This window comes from Calidris pugnax, unplaced genomic scaffold (assembly GCF_001431845.1).
Source record: "Calidris pugnax isolate Ruff unplaced genomic scaffold, ASM143184v1 scaffold52, whole genome shotgun sequence".
Classification (NCBI taxonomy): domain Eukaryota; kingdom Metazoa; phylum Chordata; class Aves; order Charadriiformes; family Scolopacidae; genus Calidris; species Calidris pugnax.
In genome coordinates this window covers 4,029,075-4,056,016 of record NW_015090811.1, presented here as the reverse complement: position 1 = coordinate 4,056,016, position 26,942 = coordinate 4,029,075, and the positions used below count along the sequence as shown (strand labels likewise).

The 26,942-nt window shown below is 36.7% G+C and overlaps 1 protein-coding gene across 1 annotated transcript in view; it reads right to left on the bottom strand.

Annotated features, from left to right (window-relative positions):
- NAALADL2 (N-acetylated alpha-linked acidic dipeptidase-like 2) overlaps window positions 1–26,942 on the bottom strand; it is a 390,920-nt gene that overhangs the window by 63,914 nt on the left and 300,064 nt on the right. Inside the window, exons 10-11 of the mRNA XM_014938872.1 lie at window positions 17,835–17,981; window positions 4,274–4,369 (exon numbers count right to left, since the gene is read on the bottom strand). Of these exons, the coding sequence (XP_014794358.1) occupies window positions 4,274–4,369; window positions 17,835–17,981 (243 nt within the window). The remainder of the gene's footprint in view (window positions 1–4,273; window positions 4,370–17,834; window positions 17,982–26,942) is intronic.

The window sequence follows — 26,942 nt, the reverse complement described above, 5'->3', positions numbered from 1 at the left end:
ACCCATAACTCATCATAAAAGCAATTATGTCACTTCTGGCACACCTTTCAACACTTTGGTCCCTGCCAAAGTAAAAATCAATAAAAGATGATTATTATTATCCCACGGCTGATACTGGGTAAGCGGCTCCAGTAGCACTCCCAGTTGGGGGACTGCCATTAAAGCTTTTAGAACTGCATCATCCCAGTCTTATTAGGCTACTCCAGAGAACATACCTCATAACGCAAAATATTTTCCAACTTGTTAATAACTCCAATTGGCGAGTTACCATGAAGTAGTAACACTGATGAAACATAGTTTTCTGAGTATGGATTTATTAAGAATGGAGTTTCACCCAACTTTGTCTGGTCTGGTGGGAAAATCTATTCACTGGCACATTTTAATACTTGATATACATACTATAAAACACACTGCAGATCTCACTTAAGATACCACTAAATTTTGTACTGCAACATGCTGCTGTAATGAACATCTTGGTTCTTCACCACTAGGAAGCCTACATATTTCTCTTTCTTCTCTGAATCTTTCAGATCAGCCTGGGCCTTGGAGATGTCTACCCTAAATCCACCTTTACAGTACCAAGATCTAAGATATATTGATCTGACAAGTATTCTGACAAACTACAGAATTCAGATTACAGATCTACCTCCTGAACAACTGCACTTCTGAATTTCTCATTCATTTTACCTACCACATTCAGCAATCTCCTCCTTTAAAACGTGTACAAAACTAAAGTACCTACTGTCTTCAGAGAGCACAAGCCACAATTAGCTGGTTATTTGTTCTTATATTGAACCTCACATAAAAATTTATGTTAACATCAAGGCTTTTAGATAGAAAAAAAAAAAAAAAATCATTAAATCCCTGTTTCTCTCAGAGAGATGAAGAGCCTCAAATAATTTCCCACAAAAAAAATCAGTGTAAGCTTTTCCACCAGCTTCAGTGGCCACAGAAGCAAAGCCATTTGCAGTGGCAAATGAGTTTCATCAAATTAAACCCTAAGCATCCCGCTGTTACCTGCTCATTCTTTGCAAATTTCTTGATCTGCATCCCACAATATTTAAGCACTGGCCTAAAAAATGGCAGGCTCATTGTCGGACACTATGAGCAGAACCTATCAACTAGAGACCTACAATATTTTGGATTTATTGTCCAAGATTTGCATCTCCAAACCTCACAGGTCTTTATTCAACTTGAATATCCTACAATTTGAACTTCTATAGCATAGTATCATGGAAAAATTGATACAAAGATTTCAGTCTTCAAAGCCATTATAGCTGGTTAACAGTGTTAGGTACCACTCTACTGTAAACAAGGATTTGAATATTTGATATCTGAATAAATAGTGGTAAAATAGTCAGATGTGTATCTGAATAAACTGGTCAGAATATTTTTCATCGTGTGAAAAATTTAAAGACTAATAAAACCACGTTTGGTCTCAAATGAGAATAAAAAGTTAGTTTTAAATATTTTCATAACCCATTCCTGAGGAAAAAAGCCAATGAAAATGATTAAATGTTGAATTTATAATATTTTAGTATTTAATTTCTTTTAACATAAAAGCCAGTTTTGTGTGAAAAGTCCTTTGAAATCCGAAGTTACAGTTTCTGAAGCAGTTATGATACCTGTTTTACTTGTGATGGCAATGGAGCATACACCCGTCGGCTGACTGGTCGGTACCTGTTGAGGGGCATTAACTTCCAACTGAGGACTGTAAATTCCAATTACAAGCTAACTTCTCACTACGCACTGTTTTTGTAAAAATGAGTAAGTTATTATAAAGCTAGAGATTTCTAATTTTTAACTTGGCCTCATCTATTCAGAGTACCACAATGAAAATACAAAGATTTCAGATTAAGGAATAGCAGGAAGAGTGCTTAGTTAACTAAATTAAATATGGCATTTCCTTTAAATCCCACATCCAAGTAGTATTTTTACTTTAAAGACTTCAGTACGAAACTAAGTTTTGACCACTCAAACCTTAAGGTTCAGAGAACTGCATTAGAATTTCTGTAGTCTCATGAATACAGCTTGCTTTTGCCATATAGAAGTCCAAATAAAAAGTGCTTTTTCCCTTTAGCTTGCCTATAAAATTCAAGAAAAACTCTATTTTCAAAGATACAAGATGAAATGGTGCTTCAGGATATATAATATTTCTGTATTTTTATCCACTTCTCTCCTTCACTCAAATAAAACCCTATCATTTATTTTTAACTCTACCAGCTCAAAGACAACCATCAGGCACAAGCAGTACCTGATAAATGTGACAAAATATTTTTAATAATCCGCTTTTTACTACTAACCAAAAATTGTTGAAGCAGCAAGCATCACGTATCACGTGCACAATATAACGCATAGAACTGTGTTAGCACTCATACACTGCCCATGGATAGCTGCTCAACGATGGAATGGTGAAGAACAGGCATTCCTTAAAAGACTTGCATCTCCATGTGATTCGAATTTCCTTTCTTTTAGTAATTATAGATGTTTTCACCAAAGCTAAACTGATATCTGTCTGTTCAAAGAAGTAAAACTTCATTAAGCTTTTCCCCCTTATAGGGCTCACATTGAGAAGCAATACAGGGGCTGTATAAAGAGGACATATTTAGAGATTAGGATAAAGGAAGGGCAAAGCAAAGCCCAACTTTCAGGAGAAAGGAAAGAAAGGAAGGACAATGGCTGGCTGAGTTACTCCCAGAAAAAGTTTCAGGAGGGGAGTGGAAGGAACCAAGAGGTAACACCACCATTATCTAATTATAAAAAAAAGTAAATAGATGAAATTTAGAAAACCTTCTCTTTTCAATCTATTCAGAAACTACTTTAAGATCAATTAAGCTAAGCTAAAGATGACAAGTAATTCTGCCTATGCTATTCATCTTTATAAAAGCATCCCAGGCTACAGTCTGAAAATAGGGAAATGGAATGGAAATGGAAAAATGGAGATATAGTCATATCCTAGAGCAATCTTCATCAAATTTTATCAAAGAAAATTGTAATGCTCAATGAACCTACTTTAAACAATTTGTAATGATTTAAACAGAATCAAAAAGCTTGAAGTCAACTATCTAATAAATATTTTTCTGTGCTAGTCAACATTACAGAGCAAATACTAAAATACAGATTATTAGGATCATACATGGCCCATCACACACTAATTAGTAAATCACAAATTAATTATGCAGCATACCTACTTCCCTCAGTGTTTGGGAAGAAATCTGGTGAACCATTTTGTCATCAAGGATGGAATAAAACCCCACCGATCCCATTAAAAGGGCTTCAGAGAAGACTCTTGTCTTGTGATTCTCTCTTAACTGTCAGACTCCTCCAAGCTTCAAACCCATGACTAGGAGTATGTGCTTCTTTTTATAAAACAGAAGCCAAGGAAACAAACAAACAAACAAAATACACCCTAAAATCCCCAAGATCAGTCACTCTTTTTTTGCCAAAGATGCTGATCTGTCTACATGCTAAATCTGCACATTGCTGATCTTTGTGGATTTATTTTTGTTGCTGCCAAAAAGAAAAGTTTCAACAGCAGCTGCTTTTCCAAAAGAAGTAGCTCCAAATAAACAAAGAAATCTGTTTGTGAGGTCTACATAGCTCTGGTTTACAAGAAATCCAATTTAAGAAGTGTACAAACCCATTAAGTTGGACTTATTTGTAGTCACGACTTTGTAGAAATAGGTCTTGCTGAGTGGACGGAGGGAAGAAAAAGCACTTTAGAGCCAGGAGTAACTTTTGATTGTATTAATAAAAACCACGGAGGGAGTATTATATTGGAGAGACAAGAGGGGAGTCAGAGCACATTAACTTTGGGAGCATCCCCTCTGTAGAGCACTCTCCAGAATCACGGGATGACCACCCTTTCCTCCCATGTCAGCATCGCTGTGACAGCCCATAAACCCAAGGATCTGGGATGTGAAGGTGCCCTCTGAGAGCCCTCTTCACTGACAAAATTGACAGCAAAAAACCTGCTACTCCTGCCATCTGGTGGGGCTTAATGCTCTGCACTCATGACAGTAAGTTTAATGCGAACCATGGAAACATAAAATGAAGCATTTGTACATAAAAAGTGTGTTGATCCCACAAACTGACCAATGTAACAGTAAAGAAGATTCCAAAGGTGAAGCTCAATAAAAAAAAAAATTCACGAATTTTAACTACGTTCAAAGCATTCACAGGAAAAAGTAGTTTCTTTTTCAAAACTATTAACGAACTGAAATTTGGCCATGTGAAGGAAAGTAGGTATAAATGAAATCTCCATTTCTGTTACCTTTGCAATGGTCTCGTGGAGGCTGAAGGAGGGATCCAGCTCTTCAGTTTTTGTTGAATGTACAGGAAAAAGAGCTTCGGAGAGAAAGCTCGAATTCTGTAAGAAAGAAATAAAATGCTTTTTAGGATTCCACATTGATTTTCCTCCTTCAAATTCTTATTGGATTTTTTTCAGAGACTGAAAAAACCTTCAAATTGTTCTTAAGTTTTGCTGATTATTAAACTTATTTCACTGATCTAATTAACTGATTCTAAATCCCTGAAACAGACAAAAAACCTTAAGTCTTATGACTTTGTTTCTGGAATGGCAGTTGACTTTGTAAGTATGCTTCCCAAAAGCAGTTAAAAACTTTGCCTAGAGGGAGAGAAAATATCCACACAGATTTCATTGTGGAGCCAGGCAGCAATCAGACATTTTATTAAATACGTTATGATGTAGTCTTCAGAAGAAATGTATATACGATCATCAAAATATACTTTTATCTTCTGCAAACAGGCCAGGCTGGATGGGGCTTTGAGCAACCTGGTCTGGTGGGAGGTGTCCCTGCCCATGGCAGGGGGTTGGAACTGGATGATCTTTAAGGTCCCTTCCAACTCTAACCATTCTATGATTCTATGAATATATTGGGCCAGATTCATAACCATAACATTTTCTATATGCTAGTTCTGGAGCTTTGCATAGGACCCAATAAAGAAAGCACCCTAATCCCAAGTACAATTTGATATTCTATGAATTCACCTATAAAATAGTACTAGCTGCAATAAGAAGCTGACAATGTTCCTGGCTCCGAAATGCCTAAATCACTGTGAGATTATACTACAATTACATCCCTGTGAAAATAATTTTGAAAGACGTCTAGAGTCTTTTCAGATCACATTCCAAATAAAACTCACGGAAGCCTGGGGTCCTGTATTTAAGACGAATAATTTTTCTGGTTCTGATTATTTCCCAAACTGTGAGACAATATTGACAATATTCTGTAAACATGCCCTTTTCAAATACCAGCTTCCCATGTCTAGTAGACTAATATTTCTTCAGTTTCCTCCTCTTGATATACACTGATCTACAATAGCTTCTGTCCTTATTCTCTAAAAAAGACTCATACTCAGTACTCAGAAGAAGTGCAGCCCCTTTCTAGGGGCATTAAACCTGGTAATGATGCCCAACGCATTCTTCAACAGTCATAAAGTTATTTGAGTTCAGAGATTACACGCTGACAGTGGCCAAATAAAGCTGTGGTTAAAAAATATTAAAACTTATCTGAGGTTTAACAGGATTGATTTGTAAGGTTGGCATAGCACTACCTTTTCAGTTGCTGAAAACACTCAGTAGGGTTTATTGTTTTAAACATCAGGGAGTGAGCAAAGGAGAGAGACAAACAATTTAAATGCTTTGTTCTGGCTGGTACAACCTCTTGTTGTGTGACTGAGCTTTGCTCTTTCACATGCTGGGTTCTAAGCCATACGTAGACTGCAGAAAAAGAATTCTTTAGCTAAAAGAGCTGTCAACTTCAATTCGAATAAAACAAGTTATAAAGAAGCAAACTCAAAAGAAGTGAAGCCCATTTCTGGGGGCATTAAACCTGGCAATGATGCCCAACACATACTTCAACAGCCATAAAGTTACGAGAAAAAAAACCTACTCTCTTCCTCGAAACAAACAATATAAAGTATCTTACTCATGTACACATGGGGTATAAAACGGTGGCATCCGATACACGCCTGTTAAATCAGAATTATGTTTGTACTAAACAATGCAGGACATCATCTGGATCCAAGAGATAGTAAGTACCTGGGCACAGCACCATTATATCTCTTCCCCAAGCAAGCATGGGACAGAGATGCATAATAATGACATCAGCAATGTGATATACCAACATGTTCTGCTCAAAACTCCTCAACTTCGGCACAGTTCCCTAAAGATGCTCGAGCCACCTCCTGAGCTACTACATTCACTTCATTCAAATTGAGCTGCTTTGACCAGTGTGACACGTCTCATAGACTTGTTTAAGAAAACTCAGTGAAAGGTATGTCTCAAAAAGGTATCTTACATCGCTAGTAAGCTTGTAAATTATTTTTTTTTACAAATTAATGGCTCCATGATCAATATGCTATCAGTATTGCCATACATTTCTAGAAGATGATTTCTGGTAGTAAGCTCCCACCACTTTCTTTAAAAAAAATAAGAATATATATAATTAGCACCAACTCATATAAATTTCTGTGTTCAGTGATGCATCTCTGTGTTGTGTAATTTCCTACAGAAGTACCAGAATAATAAATGAAGTTGTTCTTCCTTCAGAAAACTTTTTGTTTTTTTTTTTTAATTTTTAGATCTCAGGGAGAAGATGCACAAAATCATTTATTATGAAGACAAAATATACACATCAAGATTAATTTAAAACACCTGTTCATCTTTGTTTTAAATTTGCACACTAGTTTACAGAGCCATGTCATCTGACTGGGAGGAGGTTGAGGAACACACATCCTGCTACGGTGGTGCTGATGCTGTTCATCATCATTCACATAACTGCAATCAATAACTTAAAAAGAATTACATTATTTATATTCATTTTTGAGTACCTTACTGCGAGTCAGTGAAGGGAATGATTACTGAATTAGATTTGCTACACGAGATCAGATTATCCCTCCATCTAGACAAATATTCTTTATCTAGAATCTAAAACTTGATAGATGAGCTGCCCGTACAGGCAGGAAACCCCATTTAATCAGCTTCTTTCCCATATACCTGCGGAGCACCCGTTAGGATTCTAGTCATCCTACACTCACTGGGGAGAGATACAAACATTGAAAGTAAACATTCCTACCCATTCTCCTAATTTAGGTGCCTTCATGGAGCAGAAGATCTCACTCCTCTTACACAGCTTAAATGGAAAGAAATAAGCGTTTGAATTACAGAAGTGACTGGTGGGATCGAACCCTAAATCTGCTAGAGCTTTGGTGTGGATCAATCCCCATATCTTCCTGGAGGCAAACACCTCCAAAGACAAACTTTATTTTCCTTTAACACCAGGTTTTATGAGAACTAAATCCAGGACAACAGCCTTTATTAAAAAGCAAAAGTAAAACAAAATAAAAACCACTTTGTAAATAACTTCTGCCTGTTGTTTCTTTGCTCAAGGAGTTAACGTTCTTCCCCAGCCCAGCAACCCTTCAGTGACTTTTCAGTTTGCAACAACCCCTGCCAGGATGCCCAGGAAAAGAGGGGTTATGTTTCCTACACATCTTGTGGTCAGACTATGAATATGCTCCCTGCTCTGCTCATCAGTCCCTTCTGTATCGAAAAGTTTGGGTTTTTATTACTGTCCCCATCTCACACCAGCCTATTTACATCTCCCAGATGACTATGTTCCTTCCCTGAAAGCCAGTGAGGAATCAACCCTCCTTCCAAAGGCTTCCAGCCTGGTTGAGAGCCCAGCAGCTGGGCAAGGTGTCCAGGTAGCCCCCTTGCTACTCCCTCAACTGCTGTCTTTTGAAGGAACACAACATAAATAAGCAACGATCGGCAAATAAATCAAAAGGCATTTTGTCATCACAAGTATCAAGTCATTTTGCTCATGATGGAATCAAGACCCAGCTTGCTAAGATCTTGAAAAGAATCACTGCTTTAAGCAGGCTTGAGTATTCTTGCATGATTCAGTTTTCTGCCCAGAAAACAAAGCTTTTTCTAATGGAGTGCACATGAAAGAAAACAAATGACTACAATTTTATATATTTGTCCGTACTTACAGATAACATTTATTATTCTCTGTGTGTGTGCTGACAGATAACACTTGCAAACAGTTAATCCAAGATTACTATCGGAAATAACTCGCCGACATCTGAAATGTCTCACTCTGCACTTACGAAGGGAAACGTTTAAAACAGTTGTTGTTCCCTTTTTCTTTTTTCATAAAAGACACCTCCGTAAAGAACTACTCGAAAGGCAAACATTCTGTTTCTCTTGCTTTTTATTGTCTTTCAAGCACTAGGCTCATCAGAGAAAGCTGCATGAACTTTCCAAGCAACAGAAGCCCACTCTTTATCCCAGGGCTAGATCAGAGTCTAGATGATGTTTCAAGAGTCCCTCTCAGCATTTAACAGCAAGAGCAACACTTCCCAACAGCGAGAAACTGAATCAGGCTCATCATTTATTCTTTCAGCAAGCTCACAATAACAAGTGAGCGTTGGGGCTTTTTTTAACAGCAATTTACTAAGCAAATTTCTAGCAAATACACACTAAAAAAGAAAAGGACATGTTAATCTAAAGAGCACTAAACCCAACTCTATTGCTCCTTTCTGTTTTTCACATGCTGTAGGAGGTACAGCTACAGTTGCTATCCTCGTACTCTCTCACACTCACTTCCTAAACAAAATTCCTCTGATTTCTAGTCAGACACTAGCATCGCCCTCACGTTGTACAACGGGCAGAGCTCCACATGTTGTGCAGCTGAAAGCTCTCAAGATTATATCAATTTATGGAAAAAAACTTTTTCAAAGTCAGAGCACTGTGAGACACCTTAAAATTTAGGAGGCATTAACTTCCAGCCATGCCTTTGAAAATTTTCTTCTTGCTCTTTATTGCCTTTTGTAAAATGTTCTTTAGGTACATTGCTATCCAAACGGATTAAGAACATTTGCTCTTCCATATGAAGCTAAGTTTTTATCATATAATCTGTAAAATCTAGAAAGGACCATGCCAATAATCCTTGAATTCCCAGTGTAACAATTTGGTTTATCTATGAAATCTTCAGAAGGAAAATGAACAAACATAACATGTATTTGGAAACGGGCTTCCAAACCCCTCCTTTGTCTCCTCTTCCTTTTGGAATGATCAGTTAACCTCATCTTTTCAATCCTCATTTAATGAAGCATTCTGTGAAATTACAAAGACATTGACGTTCCGCTTTTCAAATAATGGGTCACTTCTGATTAAACTTCGATTGAACATTCAACTTTCAATCTTAAAACAAATTGCCTCCTTTTCTTTTTAATTTGAACCCAATTTCCTGCTGCCCTCAGGTCTCGTGACAGTAATTAATTGATTTATGAATCGATTAAATGGGGATCGAAAATGCAGGAAAAAAACCCTTATAACCCCAAACCTGGCTTACTCGTGTTTATTTATGATGGACACTTGCACTAAAATTCGCTTCTGATTTACTAGATTCATTTTTCTAACTTATCTGATCCTTCCTCAACTAATTAAGTTAACAGAATGCTTCACCTTCTAAATTTGCCATCCCTTGTTTACTGTCCTACAGTACACCTTCACAATTTAAACACCAACTTTCGACCAATGCAGTTCAAATCATGAATAAAATCCCACAGCACTTCTGGTGATTTAACGTAGAACAGTGTAAATACCAAAATACTTCAGAGATTATTTTGGTGTCATTAAAAAAAATAATCTAATTTTACCACACACTGTGACAGAACTGGAAATAGTTCCGTGGTAGGTACAATAAACACTTTTCTTTATGAGGAGGACAATGCTGCATCCACAACAGAGTCCTGTTTTCTTGACTGCTACTTTAGAAACAGTTTAATTACCAGTTAGGAAACTCTATTTAACTAATAATTCCTCAATATTTTTTCATTACATATCTGAATAGAATTTTCTTGCCTGCTCGATGTTCCCCAGCATTTATAAGAAAACATCTCTCTGTCCTTAACTTGGTGAAGAATACACAAATGCCTCCAGAATGTTGTTTTTGGGATGTTGGGCTTTTTTTTTCTGGGTGGGTTTGTTGGGTTGGTTTGTTTGTTTACTTTTGTTTTTTTTTTTTGCAAATAACATCCCATGGAGGTTTCTCCACTCAGGAATAATGCTCAATATGGGAAACACAGTCTTTAAAGTTCTTTAGTCATTTTGACATCAGTCTTATTAGTATTTATTTGTATTGTCCATATTTGCACCAGCTTTGCCCTTCAGCACTTCACAATGTTTGTGCCACCAATTCTGTATTGCACAAAAGTAAAAAAACTCTTAGGAAGGTACAACAGAAAGCAAAAATCCTTCTGAAATGCGTACAGGTAGGCTCAACAGTATAAAAACACTCATCTAATACTGCTAAAGTCCGTGATGCAAATACACAAAAGAAGGATGAAAGCCAAGAGGAAGCTGTTTGTTTTCTTCAATTAGACCAAAGAATAATGTCTAACAGAGGAGATTTTAAGGGTATGAAGCTTCTGTTGCATCAGCACTAAGAATACATTACCTGTCCACACAAATATATATATATATATGTGTGTGTATATATATACAAATATGTATACATATATGCAATGTCTGTTCTATGAGCTACTAACCTGTTTGACTCCTCTTGTAATGCATGAAGAGTGGAATTGCAGCAACGCCAGGGACGCACACAAACACCAAAACACAAAGCAAGTGTTTGGGGCTTACCTTCAGAATCAACCTGGGCAACAAGTTTAGTTGGGAGGCTGAATTCACCTGCAAAGCACGCACTACAAAGTTCTGCTGGTGCCCAAAACTATTACCCAGCAATCCAGAGGCTTACAACTGCACGAGGACTTGACTGCATCTGTATTCAACACCGTTGCCAAAAATTTGTCATAGCATGAAGGAGAAAGCCCCGTCAGAAGAAAAGATAAAGAGAGAGCAGTGAGAAGAACAAAAATACCTCTGAAATCTGCACTGCAGGCTCTCACTAATTCCTTCTTCTATTTTACCTTAAGTTAAGCCATCGGCATATGGTGTCTTGGCAGCAAATACACAATTGTATTCCTTTGTGAAACAGGTGTTTCACCTCAGCCAGGCTAAAAGACCAGCTCTTCTCCATTTTCCATTTTTTTTTTTCCTGGCAGGGTGTAAGAGATTGGAACCAGAGGTTTGACTGGAACAAAGATCAAAAAAAGAGTAATGGAAAAGGGTATCTCATAGACTAAAATATGGCTTCTCATCAACTATCTGGAATACTTTTAGTTTGGAAGGCTGCTGCAGACTCAAGGAGATTTTTAAAGAGATGTACTGAAAAAGTGGATTATCTAGCATAGAACATATTGAAGCCAAAGCGTGGCTCTCTAATGTGTGGGTTAAACTGAATCAATGGAATAACACTAGGCATTAATGTATGGCATATAGGATTTCTTAATAATAAAGGCCCTTAGAGCTACAAATACACTGCAGAAGAGAGCACGTGCTTCTCCATCTGACTAGTAGTCTGACTTTTTCCTTTCTAGCAAAAGCTTTTGCTATCCAATTAAATATTACCTCCAAAAACCCACAAAGGATTATAAAGCAATATAGAAGTTGGTTTTCACTGCTTATTACTTAAATGAAACTAAAGACATAAAATGTGTATGCTTTTAAATTATTTTCTGAAAGCAAAGCTTTGCACTTGCCACAGCCTAATGGGTATCAAAAATCTCATTCAAAGTCAGAATGACCCTACTTTGTGAAAATGGGCATTTCAGAAGGAGTTTCTGACATGAGGATTTTCTTTAGTATTTTTACCATTTCAGTTTACTGCAGAACTTTTAGAAAAGAAACAAAACGAAATCTATTTTCTATTATAATGTTGTGGTAATGACATGCACTGACGTTGAGATGTCACCAGTAAGATCATCCTAACAACATCCTGCTATAAGCCATGAACCCCGGTGACAACGTCTTTCATAACCACAAATATTATAAATAACAATGCCTTATTTTCCTGATCCGATGCTTCTTATTTCCAGGTTTTATTTTTAGTGTTTTAAAAACCTATTAAGTTACTATGCTGAAGGAAGAAATCTGATTTTATCCCCTAGACAGATACTGTGTAGATGGGAGGTTCACCATTTTGCAGTAAGAATCAGAATGGGCTTTTGCTTAGAAAAACAATAATGTCTTCAAAGACAATATTTATTTATCAAAAGCCTTATTAAAGAGTTCTTTAATGGCCTTGATAAGATACATTACAAATTTTATTTGAGAGAATTTATCATGGACTCAAATCACAGCTGTTTGATAGTCCAGTGATCTTGAATTTTTTTTCAAAGTATTAGAAGACAAAGGTGAATGCTCCACTATTAACGCTTGCTGACACAAACCCAAGTTTTGATATTTATTCCAGACACTCTGCTAGAAGATTTTCAGTCAGGTCTGTTGAATTTAGCCACTCAGAACGACAATGGTAAAATGTAATCTTGAATGCAACTGGAAATTTACTTCTCCAGAAAGGAAAGATAATCCCATGCCTTCTATCCTTAGATAATACATGTTTTCAGTAATGAGATGCTTCATCAGGGTAGCAAAGAGAAGCAGTAATGGGTGTCTAACCAAATTTCTCACATGTTTTCCCATATCCCATTGACCCTCTTAACTTCCAGGCTGTCTGTCTTCGGCTGACTTTCAACCATCCTCAGTCAACTCCAAGAAAATTAAGAGCTTATGAGAGAATCCGCAAGGGCAGAGTTTACAGCAACAACACATATTTGTGCAGTGGGAATGTCAGAGGAGCTGTGCATTTTTGTCACTGTATGGCAGGTTTATGAAAAGAATTTTCCCCTCCTGGATGCACCGTGGAATGTTTGGGACATCAAAACACTAGAATTTGTGAGATAAAACAGATTTTCTTTGGAGCAAAGTATCCAACTGACGAGAACATCATCAGTTTCACTAACATAAATGGAATAACAAAGATGCTCTTCCATGAAATTAAGTAGTTAAATATTCATATTATTCAATAAAACAACTCAAGCAATCAATTGAACATCAAACATATTTTGTCTTGTAAAATACCGAGTCATTAACCTTAACAATTTCAGCATGCTCTTACTAACAAATTCAACTCACTTAGTGTCCAAGCGAACAGATGGATTAATGTATTTCTGTAGTGCTGGTGAGTTCTATGCTGAGTAATCCCTGAATGTACTGAGAAATTAAAAAGCATTGATTTATGCTAAGGATGGACTGAAAAAACATGTCGGCCAGAAGAAATACAGTATGAAGAAACAAAGGCACAGCTATTAAAAAGACAGTATAGCCCGTGAGTGAGGAAGGCAGCTGTGGTTCGGACCTACCTGCACAAGTAGTTACAAGACAATCTACTGGGGACCGTTTGAACTATCTTTGGTTACACACTGGCAGTTCATCACTTGTCCAGGAACAGCAATGAAACCTCTCTCTTCACCTCGACACATCCAACTCCCAGTGCTACACCTTGTTGACCATAAAGTTCTACTACAAAGTTCATAAAATCTCTCAGCCGCAAATGCAACAGCAGCAAACTCTCCAGAGACAGATTAGAAAAAGGAAACCCTGGGTTTCCAAGCAACCTGCCATTCTGAGCCTGACACACGTTTGCTCCTTTGCAAAGAGTTTCTGGTATTCTCAGCACACTAGTACTTTGATTTTTTTCATATGTGCATGAAACACCTCCTGGAACTCTCTATGGGCAACTACTAGCTGTGTATTTCCTTAAAAAATTTAATATATACCAGCGAGAAAGTGGAAGAGGAGTGGAACAGGGAAGGAGGGGAGCCATGCAGAGCTACATTTTTAGATGGAAAAGCTACCAACCTGCAGATGATGACAGCAACACCCTGCTATCATGCAAACTCCCCATTAGTCTATGGCTTCTGCTTAGGGCAGGAATATCCCTGGAATATCAAGCTCAAACAACTGGTTCTAATTCTCTTCTAAGAACATTCATGCATCTGCCACAGGTTTGGAAACTCCACTTTGAGCAGCTAAGGCTGAAGTAAGTACACCTTGTCATTGTATATAGACACCAGGTCCACCCTGGTCCTTCAAAGAAAACGATGCCACAATGTTTCTAATTGAATGCTTTGATAAATGTATTTGGATCTGATAAATTGATTGTTACTGGGTGACACTTAATCCAGAAGGTCATAAATAATAAGAGAAGAAAACCAGCATAAAATTCACCAGAAGAGCCTGGTCAGCTGTGGATCAGCCAAGTAGTCAGTCATAAATCTCAAGACAGTAACTAACTCTTTCCTGTCTGCAAAGGGACTGGAGGACATACTGGAAGTATATGGATACAAAGTAACAGTGAGATTAATGATGTGATGCAATAAGTTGAGATAACTGCATTAGGACTATAGAGAACTAAACCTTCAGACCATAAAAACTGATTGACTTTAAGCCCTGTAACTGTTTGACCAGTGAACTACACAGTGATGCAAAACTGGCTCTCAATATAGGATATTACAGATCAGACAATGCCAGTTGGCTTTAGATATATGCACACAGGTACAAAGCTGTGTTTGTGGAGTTATATTTCTCACTTTACCCAGAATTTGCTGAAAAAACTACACCATAGGCTTTGTTGCCTTCCATAATGCCACCTTGATTTTATATATATACATATATATGCATCTAAAATGCGTGGTTTTAAATGTATATATTATCTATATAAATAATCCTTGACACAAATTTTATAAGAGAGCACTGGTCAGAAAAGTTAGGGACAGTTATCAGAGTTTGTTCCCAATATAACCACCTGCTTCACATTAAATCCACACTACATCCCTGGATAAGTTTCAGCTCAGCCATTGCAGCATGAAGACAGAGGTTGTGTCTGTCACTGGGGAGTGTATGTCCTTCTCCAGCTCACAAACTGTTTACTGGTTGTTTTCAGCTGTGTTGACATATACAGTCCAGTCTGTACCAGAGATACAGAGAAATGTTCTTCCAAAGGAACAGTAGCTTTTAATAAATTCTGGCAGCCAGATAAATGGTAATAGCTCACTGGTAGACAGAAATTAACTTTATTTTCATTGCTCATTTTATGAAATCTAAGAAACAGTGTGCTAGAGGTTATAGTGGTAATGGATGCAGCTATTCATGTAGTAATAGAGCCAGTGGCCTTCAACTACACCGCTGAATTACCTGTGCTGCGATGATTGATAAGGCAGTTCCAAATCTGAAAATAAAAAACCCCTCCAAATGCTTCCTACAAGTTCCACTTACAGTAAATTAAACTTCTCCCAGAGGCTAATTACTTAGACACTTTCACTGAACTAAAATTAAATAATACAAACATCATGTCAAGGTCATAATTAGAACCAACTCAGTGAATCAATAATGATAGGAAACAGAATTTCACAGTCATCAGTGGGACAAAGCTATTTTTGGTAAGGTCCCAGTGTGGCCAGTCTTGCTGACTGGGTAGAGTCCTCACCCTTCAGCCGTGGCCAACAACCAGAACTTCTCTATGCCACCTTGATTTCTACAAATTGGTATGGTCCTTACCTTGATTAAAAGAACACTGCAAGAAATGAAAGAGCAGCTGAAAGTCCCCATAAGACAGGATTAAAATGGGGGTCCCACTCACTGACCCCAGAACACCACAACTTACAGCCATTCCACACTGGTTCCACGCAGACAAAAAAAGGTATAAACACCAGTTTCCCATTTGTTTTTAAAAAGACACAAGGCAGATGCACTGAAGAGTGCTCCGTACTGCTTGAGCCTTCCCTCCACACTAACACCAGCACATGAAAGAGATAAAAGCAACGCACAACACAGGAGTTATTTTTCGATAAAGTAGACCCCGGGTTCTCTCCATCAAGGACAGCTCCTCTGTTTCTTTTCTCATAACAAAGACAACTTGGAATGCTTTTGATTTCTTTTGAAAGAAGCGCACAATGTGTCAGTCTAAGCATGTAAATACTGAAATCAAGGAAGTGCAGTAAGTTTCCCCAAAGAGTGATAAAAAAAGGAAGAAAAGAGGGGTGAACGGAGGAAGTGGAGACAGATGCTCAAAACAACTGAGAAGCCACATTCATTGAAGAGTTAAGATTTAGTGGCCTCTGTGTTACACCAGTGTGGGCGAAAATCACTTTTAAGGGCTCTAATGAAAGTTGAAAGTTACCTTCAAAAAGTTATGCATATTTCAACAGAAATAAAAATCATTATGCATTCTCTCTAAAGAGGATACAATCTCAAACTGTCAAAATTCTAAACTCTTCTACATATATTACATACAAATGCCTTCTATAAAGAAACCTCTTTTCATTTTTCTTCTAAATTAGCTTAGTGGTCCATGGTATTACACTAGCTTGGTCTAGCCTGTGAATAATGTGACAGGTAATTTTTATACTTCTTGCCTGTACTTAAGTTGGAGTGAAGATACGGAAAACAACTTTTATGGCCTAGGTGTAAAAGTAAATGTTCTGGAAGCCCTGCATACCCAAACTTGGGACAGCTACAATAAAATATTTCATGCTAAATATGTGTCCATCAATAAATAACAAAAAAAAGAGGCCAGGTGGGATTTTTTAAATAATAATGTGTAGTAACTTATTTTTGTCAAAACAAAATGATAATGCTAACATTGATGTAACCTACCACATTATCACAGAAGGAATTTAAGATTCTGTGTTACCAGACAGGAATCATTATGTACTAGGATGCACTGAAAAGGATGATAATATGCAGATAACATAGGAGATCATCCAGCTATAAATTTAAAAATTGGATTCTTCTTGAAACCGCTGACTACGATGACATAGAAATCAATAGTAACAGTCTATTTGCACCTTGAAAAAAGCTCAAAATACCCCTGTACCAGCTTAAGTTTGCAGGTGATTGGAATGGCTTCAAAATGCTGAACGGTTTAATGTTTGATTTAAAATCAAACAATCAAATCTCTAACTGAAACCATAGCAAATCCAGATTATATTTTCTCTTGTACCCAAACATTAGGCAGCCCCAGTAAGGCGACTTTTCTCAGTCTCTGTGATTTACTTATGTTCCAGTACTTCAGTAACCATGCTATAAACTCTACTGAGACAGACATAATCAAAATGAATTAACTTGCAACCGTGGGGTTAGTTCTTTTCTCTTTAATGAAGAAGTCCCCTACTGCACTGTCCAATGTAGATCTTTTAAAAACTACTTTCCCATGTCTCCTTTCATGAAGGTAAAAAGGCAAGTGTGGCCATCAGATATAAAATGTTGAATCCAGAAGATAAAACTACATTTTTAAGGCGCTCCACAAAAAGAGGGAAAATGATATGGGATGATGCTCATATAAAAAGAAAAACAAGGCAAAGCTTAAAGAAATAAGGGAGAGAAATAAGAAATAACCTTCAGGGTTCATATTGTAAATGTTGCTGGGAAATACTTATTATTCTGATATACTGAAGTTTGCAGTTTCTTTCTCGTGCTCTAGAGATCCTGTATATGCAGATCTGGAATGAAAACTATGTGGAATAGCTGCTAAGTGACACAGACATTGTCATTCCTACTGCACAGGAAAAAAAATACACATCAAAACTCGTTTCCTTGATGTTGAAAGCAGTCTGTAAAGTTGGGCTAGATAATATGTAATCTATAATATTATCAGCAAAACTAACATTTTTAACATTATGTCCTACAATTTTTTTTTCATTTGTTCTAAACATTTACCTGTTCATTTGAATGCCACACCCCAATAAAATCAGTCACTTTGAAGTTCTGTGGTAACCCCCTAAAGATCCAAACCAGGAGATAATCTTCCACTTGTCAGGTAAGGATATAACCTGGGAAAATCTAATTCTATCTTTCTGCTATTTTCAGTGTGTACATTTTTATTTCTAATTACCTCGGATGTTTTGATGTCCTCATATGAAAACTGTGTGGCAGGGACTCCAAGGTGGTTGATGAAATAATCTGCATCTCCCTGGGTCTGCACAGAACTCACATTAGATGCCCGACAGTGTGGCTTTTCCACACAGGTGAAGCTCTGGCTCTGAAAAACAAACAGAAATCAAAATTCTACTTACTTATTTGCAACCAGACTCTTAATAACTCGTATCAATATCTCATTTACACAGCATTATTAGGGTTGAAGCATCATATTAGGGTTGAAGCATTTTAAAATCAAGCTGGAACTTACACTGGTGCAAAAAGGTCTATCTGTGGTTGACAAAATGCTGGCAATGCAGAGTAGAGGTTAAGAGAAAAACAATTAAAAGGCTAAAGATATATAAATACACATTTTCTGGGTAAATTACCTAATTCTAGTCAATGACATGTTTGTATTTATTTCACGTAAGTATTTAATGGTGAAATCTTAGCAATAGAGTTGCAAGAAATACAAGATGAAAACTGGAAAACAAGCCCAAGTGAGTGCCACATCCTAGTGTAGCTTTCAAACACATCAGGTAATTAAACACTTAATAAACAGCAGGCACAAAGGCTTTCAACATCTATTATAGCAAATAAGCTACTTAGGTTTCTTTTTAAAAATGTTAAGAAGCTGAAGTACTAGAGATTATTCATATTTAGCTAACAGTTTATATAGTATAACATAACTTCCTCAGACCTCCCTACTAAATTACTAGCTTTCTACGAGAACAGGGTAAGATTATTTCTCCTTTAATAGCAAAATACACCAGATTCTCTGCATTAAAGTTCCTGGGGTGAGCATGAAAACATTTTAAGAGTTAGAAAGAGACAAATCTCGGTATTTTTCTGTATTTAAATTAGCATAATTATTGCTTCTCAGTTTCACTTCTGTGCTACGAACGCAATCACATGTAACCCAGTATAAATAAGGGCTGGAGGTTCTCACAGAAAACTATTTTAAAATAGCTTCAAGAAACAGCTTTCATTTCATAAGTATTTTTGAGAGGTGGTTGTATCATTCTCTATTTTGTTAAACGTTTCTGCTCCTGCTTTCTCATAGAAAACTATTTTAAAATAGCTTCAAGAAACAGCTTTCATTTCATAAGTATTTTTGAGAGGTGGTTGTATCATTCTCTATTTTGTTAAACGTTTCTGCTCCTGCTCTTAGACACATTCAGTTGTGCACGGTGTGTCCAAAAAGACTGAGAGTTACAGTCAAAACAGAAACAAGAGCTCCCTTCTGTACCTGCAGCCCCCGCTAGTAAACACTGTCCTCTTTAAAGATATTCATGGAGCAACATGACTTACAGCAGCCAAAAGCCTAGCTCTCCATGACACAGCAAGAAAAAAGCATAATAAAAATTAAACATTAATGTAGCATTAACCTTAGGTATCATTTGTAAGTCATAGCTGTCAAAACATCGCAGACAAAAGTTTAAATTGGGGTGTCTTGGGGATATTTTAGATTTAGATTATGAGATTTTTTTTAAAACATCTTTAAACTTAAAGGCATGCCTTTAAGTACTACTTTTGTTCCTGAGTTTGACTCCCCCTTTTCACCATTCCTGAGAAGGTTTCAATCACAAATTATTGACTAAGTATCAAGAACACTAGAAAACTGGATCATTATTGTCATTGGCTAAGCAGATTAGGTCTCACAAAAAATAAAAAACAATCACAAAAACCCCAACAATCAATTGGCTAAGCAGATTAGGTCTCACAAAAAAAACCCCAAAGCAATCACAAAAACCCCAACAATCGAGGTTATACATACTGCTGGGACACAGGTAATTAACAGAGCATTTTGATACTGTTCCCATTTCTATATTGTTTCTAAGAGGTGAAAATGATGGTAGAGTCAGTTAATTCTGAATATACACCACCACCCACTGGTGCTAGAAAACCAGGAACTGAAAGAAGAGACATCTGCTTTTTTCAGAAGTTCAAGCTTGACTTCTAGCCAGCCTTCTGTCCCGCAGAAAACACTTTATTGCATCCATTTTAACTATTCAAACACAATCTGTTGCTTTTTTCCTTGCTATAGCAACAATGAAATATTTCTTATGGATGAAATTTTACATTGAAATGTTTAAATATTCAGTTAAGAGTATAATGAGATACAGTACTTTTTGGTTTTTACATCACCATCCTTTATGGTATAGGATTTCTATTTTTATGACAGGAATGTTCAATACAATAGTGCCTGCATCTTAAGAGTTTAACTGCTTTGTTCAACTGTCACTGCTGTGACATACAAGTCCCCCATAACGACCAGTTCAACAATAAATACTTAACACTGCACTAATATGGGAGAATGCTTTCTGTGCAAGACACTGTACCCTTCCCATTTATTTTTATTGTTAGGCAGACTCTCCATCAGCATTCTTCAAGTCTCTGGCAACGACTGCCAAGTTCATGTAGTGTGTTTTGCATTCATTAAACAAATGAAATGTTTCCCAAAATTAATGGACCTTAAGATAAAGAATAATAATGTCCTACAATTAATAACATTTTCTCATCACTGAAGTGTTGTTAAACTAAGAGGCAAGCTATTAACTTGGTCAATGCAAGAACAACAGCCCACCATTCACATACAATAACAAATCAAAGCAATTAAGAAGCTGAAGGAATCAGCAAAGCAAACTTCTTCCTCCACCCCTGTTTTACAGCTGTAAGAAAATTAATTGAGGAACAATTTCCTGGAGTAAGATGCAAAAATGAGACAGTCTCACCATACAGAAGAATGGTGGCAGGCAGGGGAATGATGGGAGATGGGGTGGGAGGAATGAGGTGGTGGGGCATTCTACACTCAATGAGTTATCTAATGCCATCTGAGATGATGTGAGACATTCACACAGACTTAAACACAAGGGAATGCTGTATCCTCCTGGATCAGCATCCATAGGAAGGAAGTATATCAAATCTCAAATAGGATTGAAGTTTTTCTTTATATGACTGAGTGGAGCTCTTTTATTTATACAGATTTGTTTGTCAGTGCCCAGGCAGCTTAGCCTTGTATTTATTATTATTGTTTTACAGGTAAAAGTAACATCAAGTCTCATACCAACTGGGTTTCTAGCATTAAACCAGCAGCTGGACAGGTACCTGAAGCCGCACCTACAAACACCTGTTTACGGGACTATTACCCACAAATACTGGCTTTGTTAGTTGCAGCTTTCATTTCTTTCCCTCCTCATCTTTACCTAGAAGATCCACTCTAAATCTTTGTTCATTCTTTCTGCACTACTGTTTCTGACACAGAAATTAACTTCAAAGTCCACCTTGTTAATCAACTGGAAATAGTGTTCTTGTATCATGTGAAAAACACTGCTATCAAAACGTACAAGCACTGTCTCAAATTTCTTTCAATACGCAGCCACCAGGAAACCAGGAAAAGACCATCTCCCAAAATTGTAAATGCCATTTATGACAAGCAGGACAACTTCCATGCCTGGCAGCAGAATGCCTGACCCTTACTGCAAGCCAACGGGGCATCAGTGCAGAACAGAGATGAAAGACTGACTGGGAAAAAATTCCTGCTGCTGGAAATGAAGGTCATTCTCAAGTAAAAGACCAGCAGGGGATGAGGGTCACAGAAGTGACAGGGCTGGGGGACAAGATTACACCAATGTCCAGAAACACAGGACTTAAAAGTTCTCCAATTACTTTGGCATCCTGCTTTCCCTTTCCTTTCTTCCCTCCCCGCCCCCAACAGCTCATCTGCTATTTTTGCATGTTTAAATCTAAAATGGTGTCACTTAGAAAAAAAACCCCTCTTTATAATTTAACAATTTGATTAATTTTAATTCTGATAACCCACAGAATCTTTCTTTTCACATAAGCAAAAAACAATTTGTGAGTTCCCACTTTGGAAAAAAAAATTAATTGCTTTGCTTTACTTCACCAGCTGCAATCAGGTCCTACTTAATGATTCTTTAAATGTTAGCTTTTATGTTGGGGGGGGTGGAAATCTGTAAAATGCATCTAGAATAAATTATCAGCAACACGCTCTGTAAGAACTAACTCCCTGTTGTAGAGCAGACAAACTACATATCTTCAGCTGGTTAGTCTTACAGTAAAACACAGATAATAGCACTATTTAGATCACTCAGTTGCTCAGGTTGGTCTCTGCTGTGTCAATCAAGCCCTCCCTTTAGGTTGGAAGGAAAGGGAGCCCTGTGGTTAGACACTAATCAAGAGGCGGTTCATGTCAGCACAAGGACACACATGCTATTTGTAATTGAATAATTTTCTTTCTCTGGAGTTCGTTTTGGTTTTCAGCATCATGTTACAGGTTTATGTTACAAATTTGAAAAAATGAAGAGGACCATATGGCCCATTAAATACGTTTAATTTGGATTAATGCTATAAAATAGACCTGACACATCTAAAGTATAATCAAGTGCTACTTCATTACAGACCTTATTCTACTACCTATTAGAGCTAAGCATTCATAGGTGCCTTTTACTGCAATTTAGCATCCTGGTATAAAGAAAAAACAATATTTAAAAAAAATATATAATTTATTGGGCATTTCTACAGCTCATCTTCCACCTGGAGACATGCACCTGACAGTTAGTTCTGGTCCCCTTCCTTCCTTTATGCGACTCCAGCTGAAGCTAAAACATTGGCAGCTTTTGAAAATGAATTAAAACGTCTAAGTAGTTTTCAACAGGACAAATAAAGAATGACCAATTATTCTTACAATGTTCCAGTGATCCCAGCTTGAGAACTATGGCAATGAAGCTTATTCTTCAGGAATAATCTATCTCTATTTCTTGAGCTGAATCGCCACCTGTGTTAGTAACTGGTGCAAGGCAAACACATTTAAGAAGCAGAAGCATGATACAATGATCCAGATGAAGCAAAAGTTTCTAAACAAAGAGCTACAGAATGTATTAAATTAACCACAGAGCATGTAAAAACGCAGAAAGCAACAGATTAGCATCTTTATTACTGCTAATGTGTTACACTAAATCATCATCAACAGGTAGGAAAGGCCAGAGAAGCTGCACAGCACAGGATTCACAACTATATGTCTCTCATCTATAAAAAAACTGCTACACTGACAACCAAATCATTAGAGGAAGAAGGTCTGACACCTCTAAAAATTATTATTAGCTGTTTGCTTGCCCTGACTACCATAATATACTGAAAAAAAATAATCATGGGACTTTCTAGGAATTTGATGAATTCTATGGCAAGCATACTTCTCTGTTTTCTCCCGTCTAATTATCTGGTTTGGCTGTAAATATCTTGCTTTGCTCTCTCTCTTTCCTGATTCAGGAAAATTCAGTTTAACTAAGGAACACAAGTTGCCATACTTAAAATTCCAGTTTTACCTTTCAAAAAAATGTAAAGTAATTTAGGCCTTTTAATGGTGACTTGCTAACAAAATTGGGAAACTACCACAATACCAGCAGTTATAAAACAAAGCAAGGAGAAATATGCACGCTTGGTGTGAAATATTTAAATATACTGATACATGCTGTAACAATTTACGAATTTAAATGATCTTTTATTTAGTTTACAACTACAAAACACGAGACAAGCATAAACCTGTATTGCTTGTTCAGGGGTTTGGTTTCTGTTAAGCAGAATTTGCATGTTTTGAGATCATTGTCTTATTTTTTTTTTAAATATGACCATCAGTGTAAGGTCTTTATAATAAATGGCAACTCAAAGGACTGTGAACCACGTTATAGATGCAAAGTTTACATCAAACTGGTAATGAATACAAAAGCAAGATAGTAAAAATTTCTACAGTATAAATTTAATTGCCTTTACTGGACTTTTTCTTCATTTAACTTTATCTACTGACAGTCTCCCTCTGATTCCTGATGCTTTTTATATGATGCTGAATTACATTTATCCTTCCCATACCTAACAAGTCATACGCCTCATTAACTCAGATATACTTGTTGCCAACACCCAGTACAAACTACTAGGGATTTTAATGGCTTTTTTAAGGGAGGTAAAAATCAAGCAGGTATGCTCCCATTTGATCAGAGAATTTCAGAGCAATCAAATATTTAGAGCTAAAATTACACAGCATAAATTGTATTAGTGGACAGACTGCAATCGGAAATGCCATCAGCAGTTTCAAACATCTCAGTACCTTAAAAATACAGAGAGTTACAAGATTATACAAAAGTAATTAAGAAATTACAGAACACAGCTACTGTAGCTGTGTTTCTCCAAACTATCCATTTACTCTAGACTCCTCAACCAGAAAAGTGCTGCTTTAAAACTTCTACCATATCTTTTCATCAGCACAGATAAAGACAAGCTCTCCAGCACCTTAGGTAAAGTAACTTTAATAACTTCTTTTCCATGACTACAGGCTCAGCCTCAATATTCAGTCTAGTACTCTTCTTTATGGTGAAATTCAGAAAACAGCTTAAGGTTGTATTACATTATGATGAACACCCAGGAAAGAAAATACTGTATTAACAGGGGGAACTTGTCTCCACACCCAACTCTGAATACACCGAAAACGGTGGTTTTTTCCTTCAGAGCTTATATTTGTAAATCTAGTTTTTAACCTAAGCTATTTTTGAGCATGGAATGGTTACATTTGTAATTAAAGGATGCAGTCAAACCACTTTTTGATTTTGCAAATAGTAGTTTCCTGGACTTCAGGGTGTTCAAGCTTTTTCTTCCAGATATTGAGTAGCAGGAACACTGCTCACTGTTAGCTGTCACATACAGACTGAGACACTGTGAAACCCAGGTTTAACAAAATGCAAACTAATCGGTGTTCAATACCACTGATTATAAGAGCTGCATTAATTCCTTAATGTTTCATGCGGTAGTAACAGTTGTTGCTAATATAAATAAAATGCTTAAGTAAGTAAAAGGATTAGGATTTGACAACAAGGCCTCATTTTCAAATAGTTGACTCTGTGGAAATAGCTGTGGCTTGTAAATAATTTTAAATGCCTAAAGGCATTCTGATTCTGTAACACAGAGAGATGGGAAGCCTGTGAACCCGTTTCAGTGCAGTCTAACTCTGTGATGATCGGGTTCTGCCACGCTCCTCATCTTGGGATGCATCATTCAAAACCTCCAAATGGATATTAAATAATTGATGCCAGTGAGATTACAGTCTGGCTTCTCCATACCCCACAGGGAGAAAAAGAAGAGCAAAGTTACTTGTCCCTCTAAAGGGGACAGCTATGTCCACTCACTCTATTATTTGAAAAGTTATAATATAGCATATTTCAAGATCTCATAAGTGTCCCAAGCAGGACAGTCATTGTGAGGTGTATGTCAAATGAATATGCAGTAACTGGCCTTCAACACAGTTGTACAAAAAGAAAAAATCAGGAGAGAAAGCTTCTGCTACATACTTTCCACTGAAAGTGAATTAAGACTCACCTAGAAAAATAAACTATGAAAGCAAATTTATGAATTTTTTACATGATCAACATTAGCCCCATTAGTATGCCCAGTACCCACTGGGTTCTGGGGGAAGCTGTGGTTCTCTCTCAGCCAACCAGATGGCTCAAACTACCCTATTTCTCCAGCCTACTTTTTAAAAAAAAATAAGAAAACCAAAACCACACAGAGGACAAAATTTGTGTTTATACTGCAGCACCTAATGTTAGAATTCAAGCCCACAGTTAGTTGTAATACGGATACTACAGTTTGTAACTAATTTATATTTCCCCAAACTATCAGTATTCACAAGCCACATTTCCTCTTTCTGAACTCCACAACTTCAAATAATTGAACAAAATGTGATTTTAGCCAGAGTGATCTAGTCCAGGTAACTTTGAAAGATTTTTACCAGAACACACAGGAGCCAACTATTACCCAACACTCATTATACACCCAAATGACACGTTCCTTTGCACCCTGAAAAATTAAGATTGTCTGAGATATTTCTAAAACCTATGTCTAGTATTGAACAGAAATATTGTAATTTCTATGCAATGTCAAATACAGGAGAACTGAAAAAAAATTTAAATTTTGTTAAGAAAATGTGGGGATTTATTTGTTTACAGGATTCCAGGGATATATCACATTTTTTCATAACAAGAAAATAAATCCTAGAAATGCTGATAATGCATTTTATTTGAGAATTTATTTGTACAAATCTATAAGACTGAAATATAGCTCCCAACTACAGATTCCAATATAATCTAAGAAGTATATGTAGTACATTATATTTCAGGTTAGATCCTCCAGATTCTGATCTTCAAAAGTTAATTTTGCTGCACTGAAACCAAACTTTCTGAAACAATGTATGTAAGAGAGAAATGTGAGTAAAGAATACCACATATAAAATAAGCTAATATATATCTATATCTAAAGATGCTGAGAGATTAAATAACCCATCTTTTCCAAAGTTCTAATCTTACACTGTCCTCACTCTTAAAATAGTGCTTTTTAGTTACATGAGAATTTGTATGGTTTTATTTTCCAGTTTTTGATTCTTATGCTATCCTTTATGTTTTACCATTCACATACTTTAAGAGTAGCAATTTTCTCTCCAATAAATACCGGTGTTGACTAGTACTGCATCTAGTGCTGCTGCATGAAAAATGTTGGTAGGAAAATCTCCATTCAATGGTGATTCTCCATTGACAGGCAATACCTTTAAAGATCTATTGGTCAGCTTCTGTAAATTGGAAATCCATGTGATTAACTACTATCCTAAACCACTGTTTTTATTGTGAATTCCACAGAGTACCATACAAGATGTTCCATAGAAGCCTGTGCTGCTACCTCTATAAAATAAACATACCAGTCCTTCAAAAGATTAAATGTTTCATGGCAGAGAGTTGTGTTGTGTGAAAAAATTCTGACTGGCATTCGTTATCCTCCTCCTCCTAAATCTTGTTTAAAATCAGTGATCACTTTTCTTTAGTTTATCTTAGTTTATTATGAAAATTAATCATCTCCAGCTAAACAGGTCATTGCAATTCTCCTTTGTAATGCTATTCAACTTCAGCATTCTTTTAGCTTCTGGAACAAGGAAGAAGAGATCAGAATGGCTAGAATGACTTCTTCTTGTATGAGCACTTAAAAAAAATGGTAAGATATTAATTATACAGCTACACTTTCAATCCTGAAC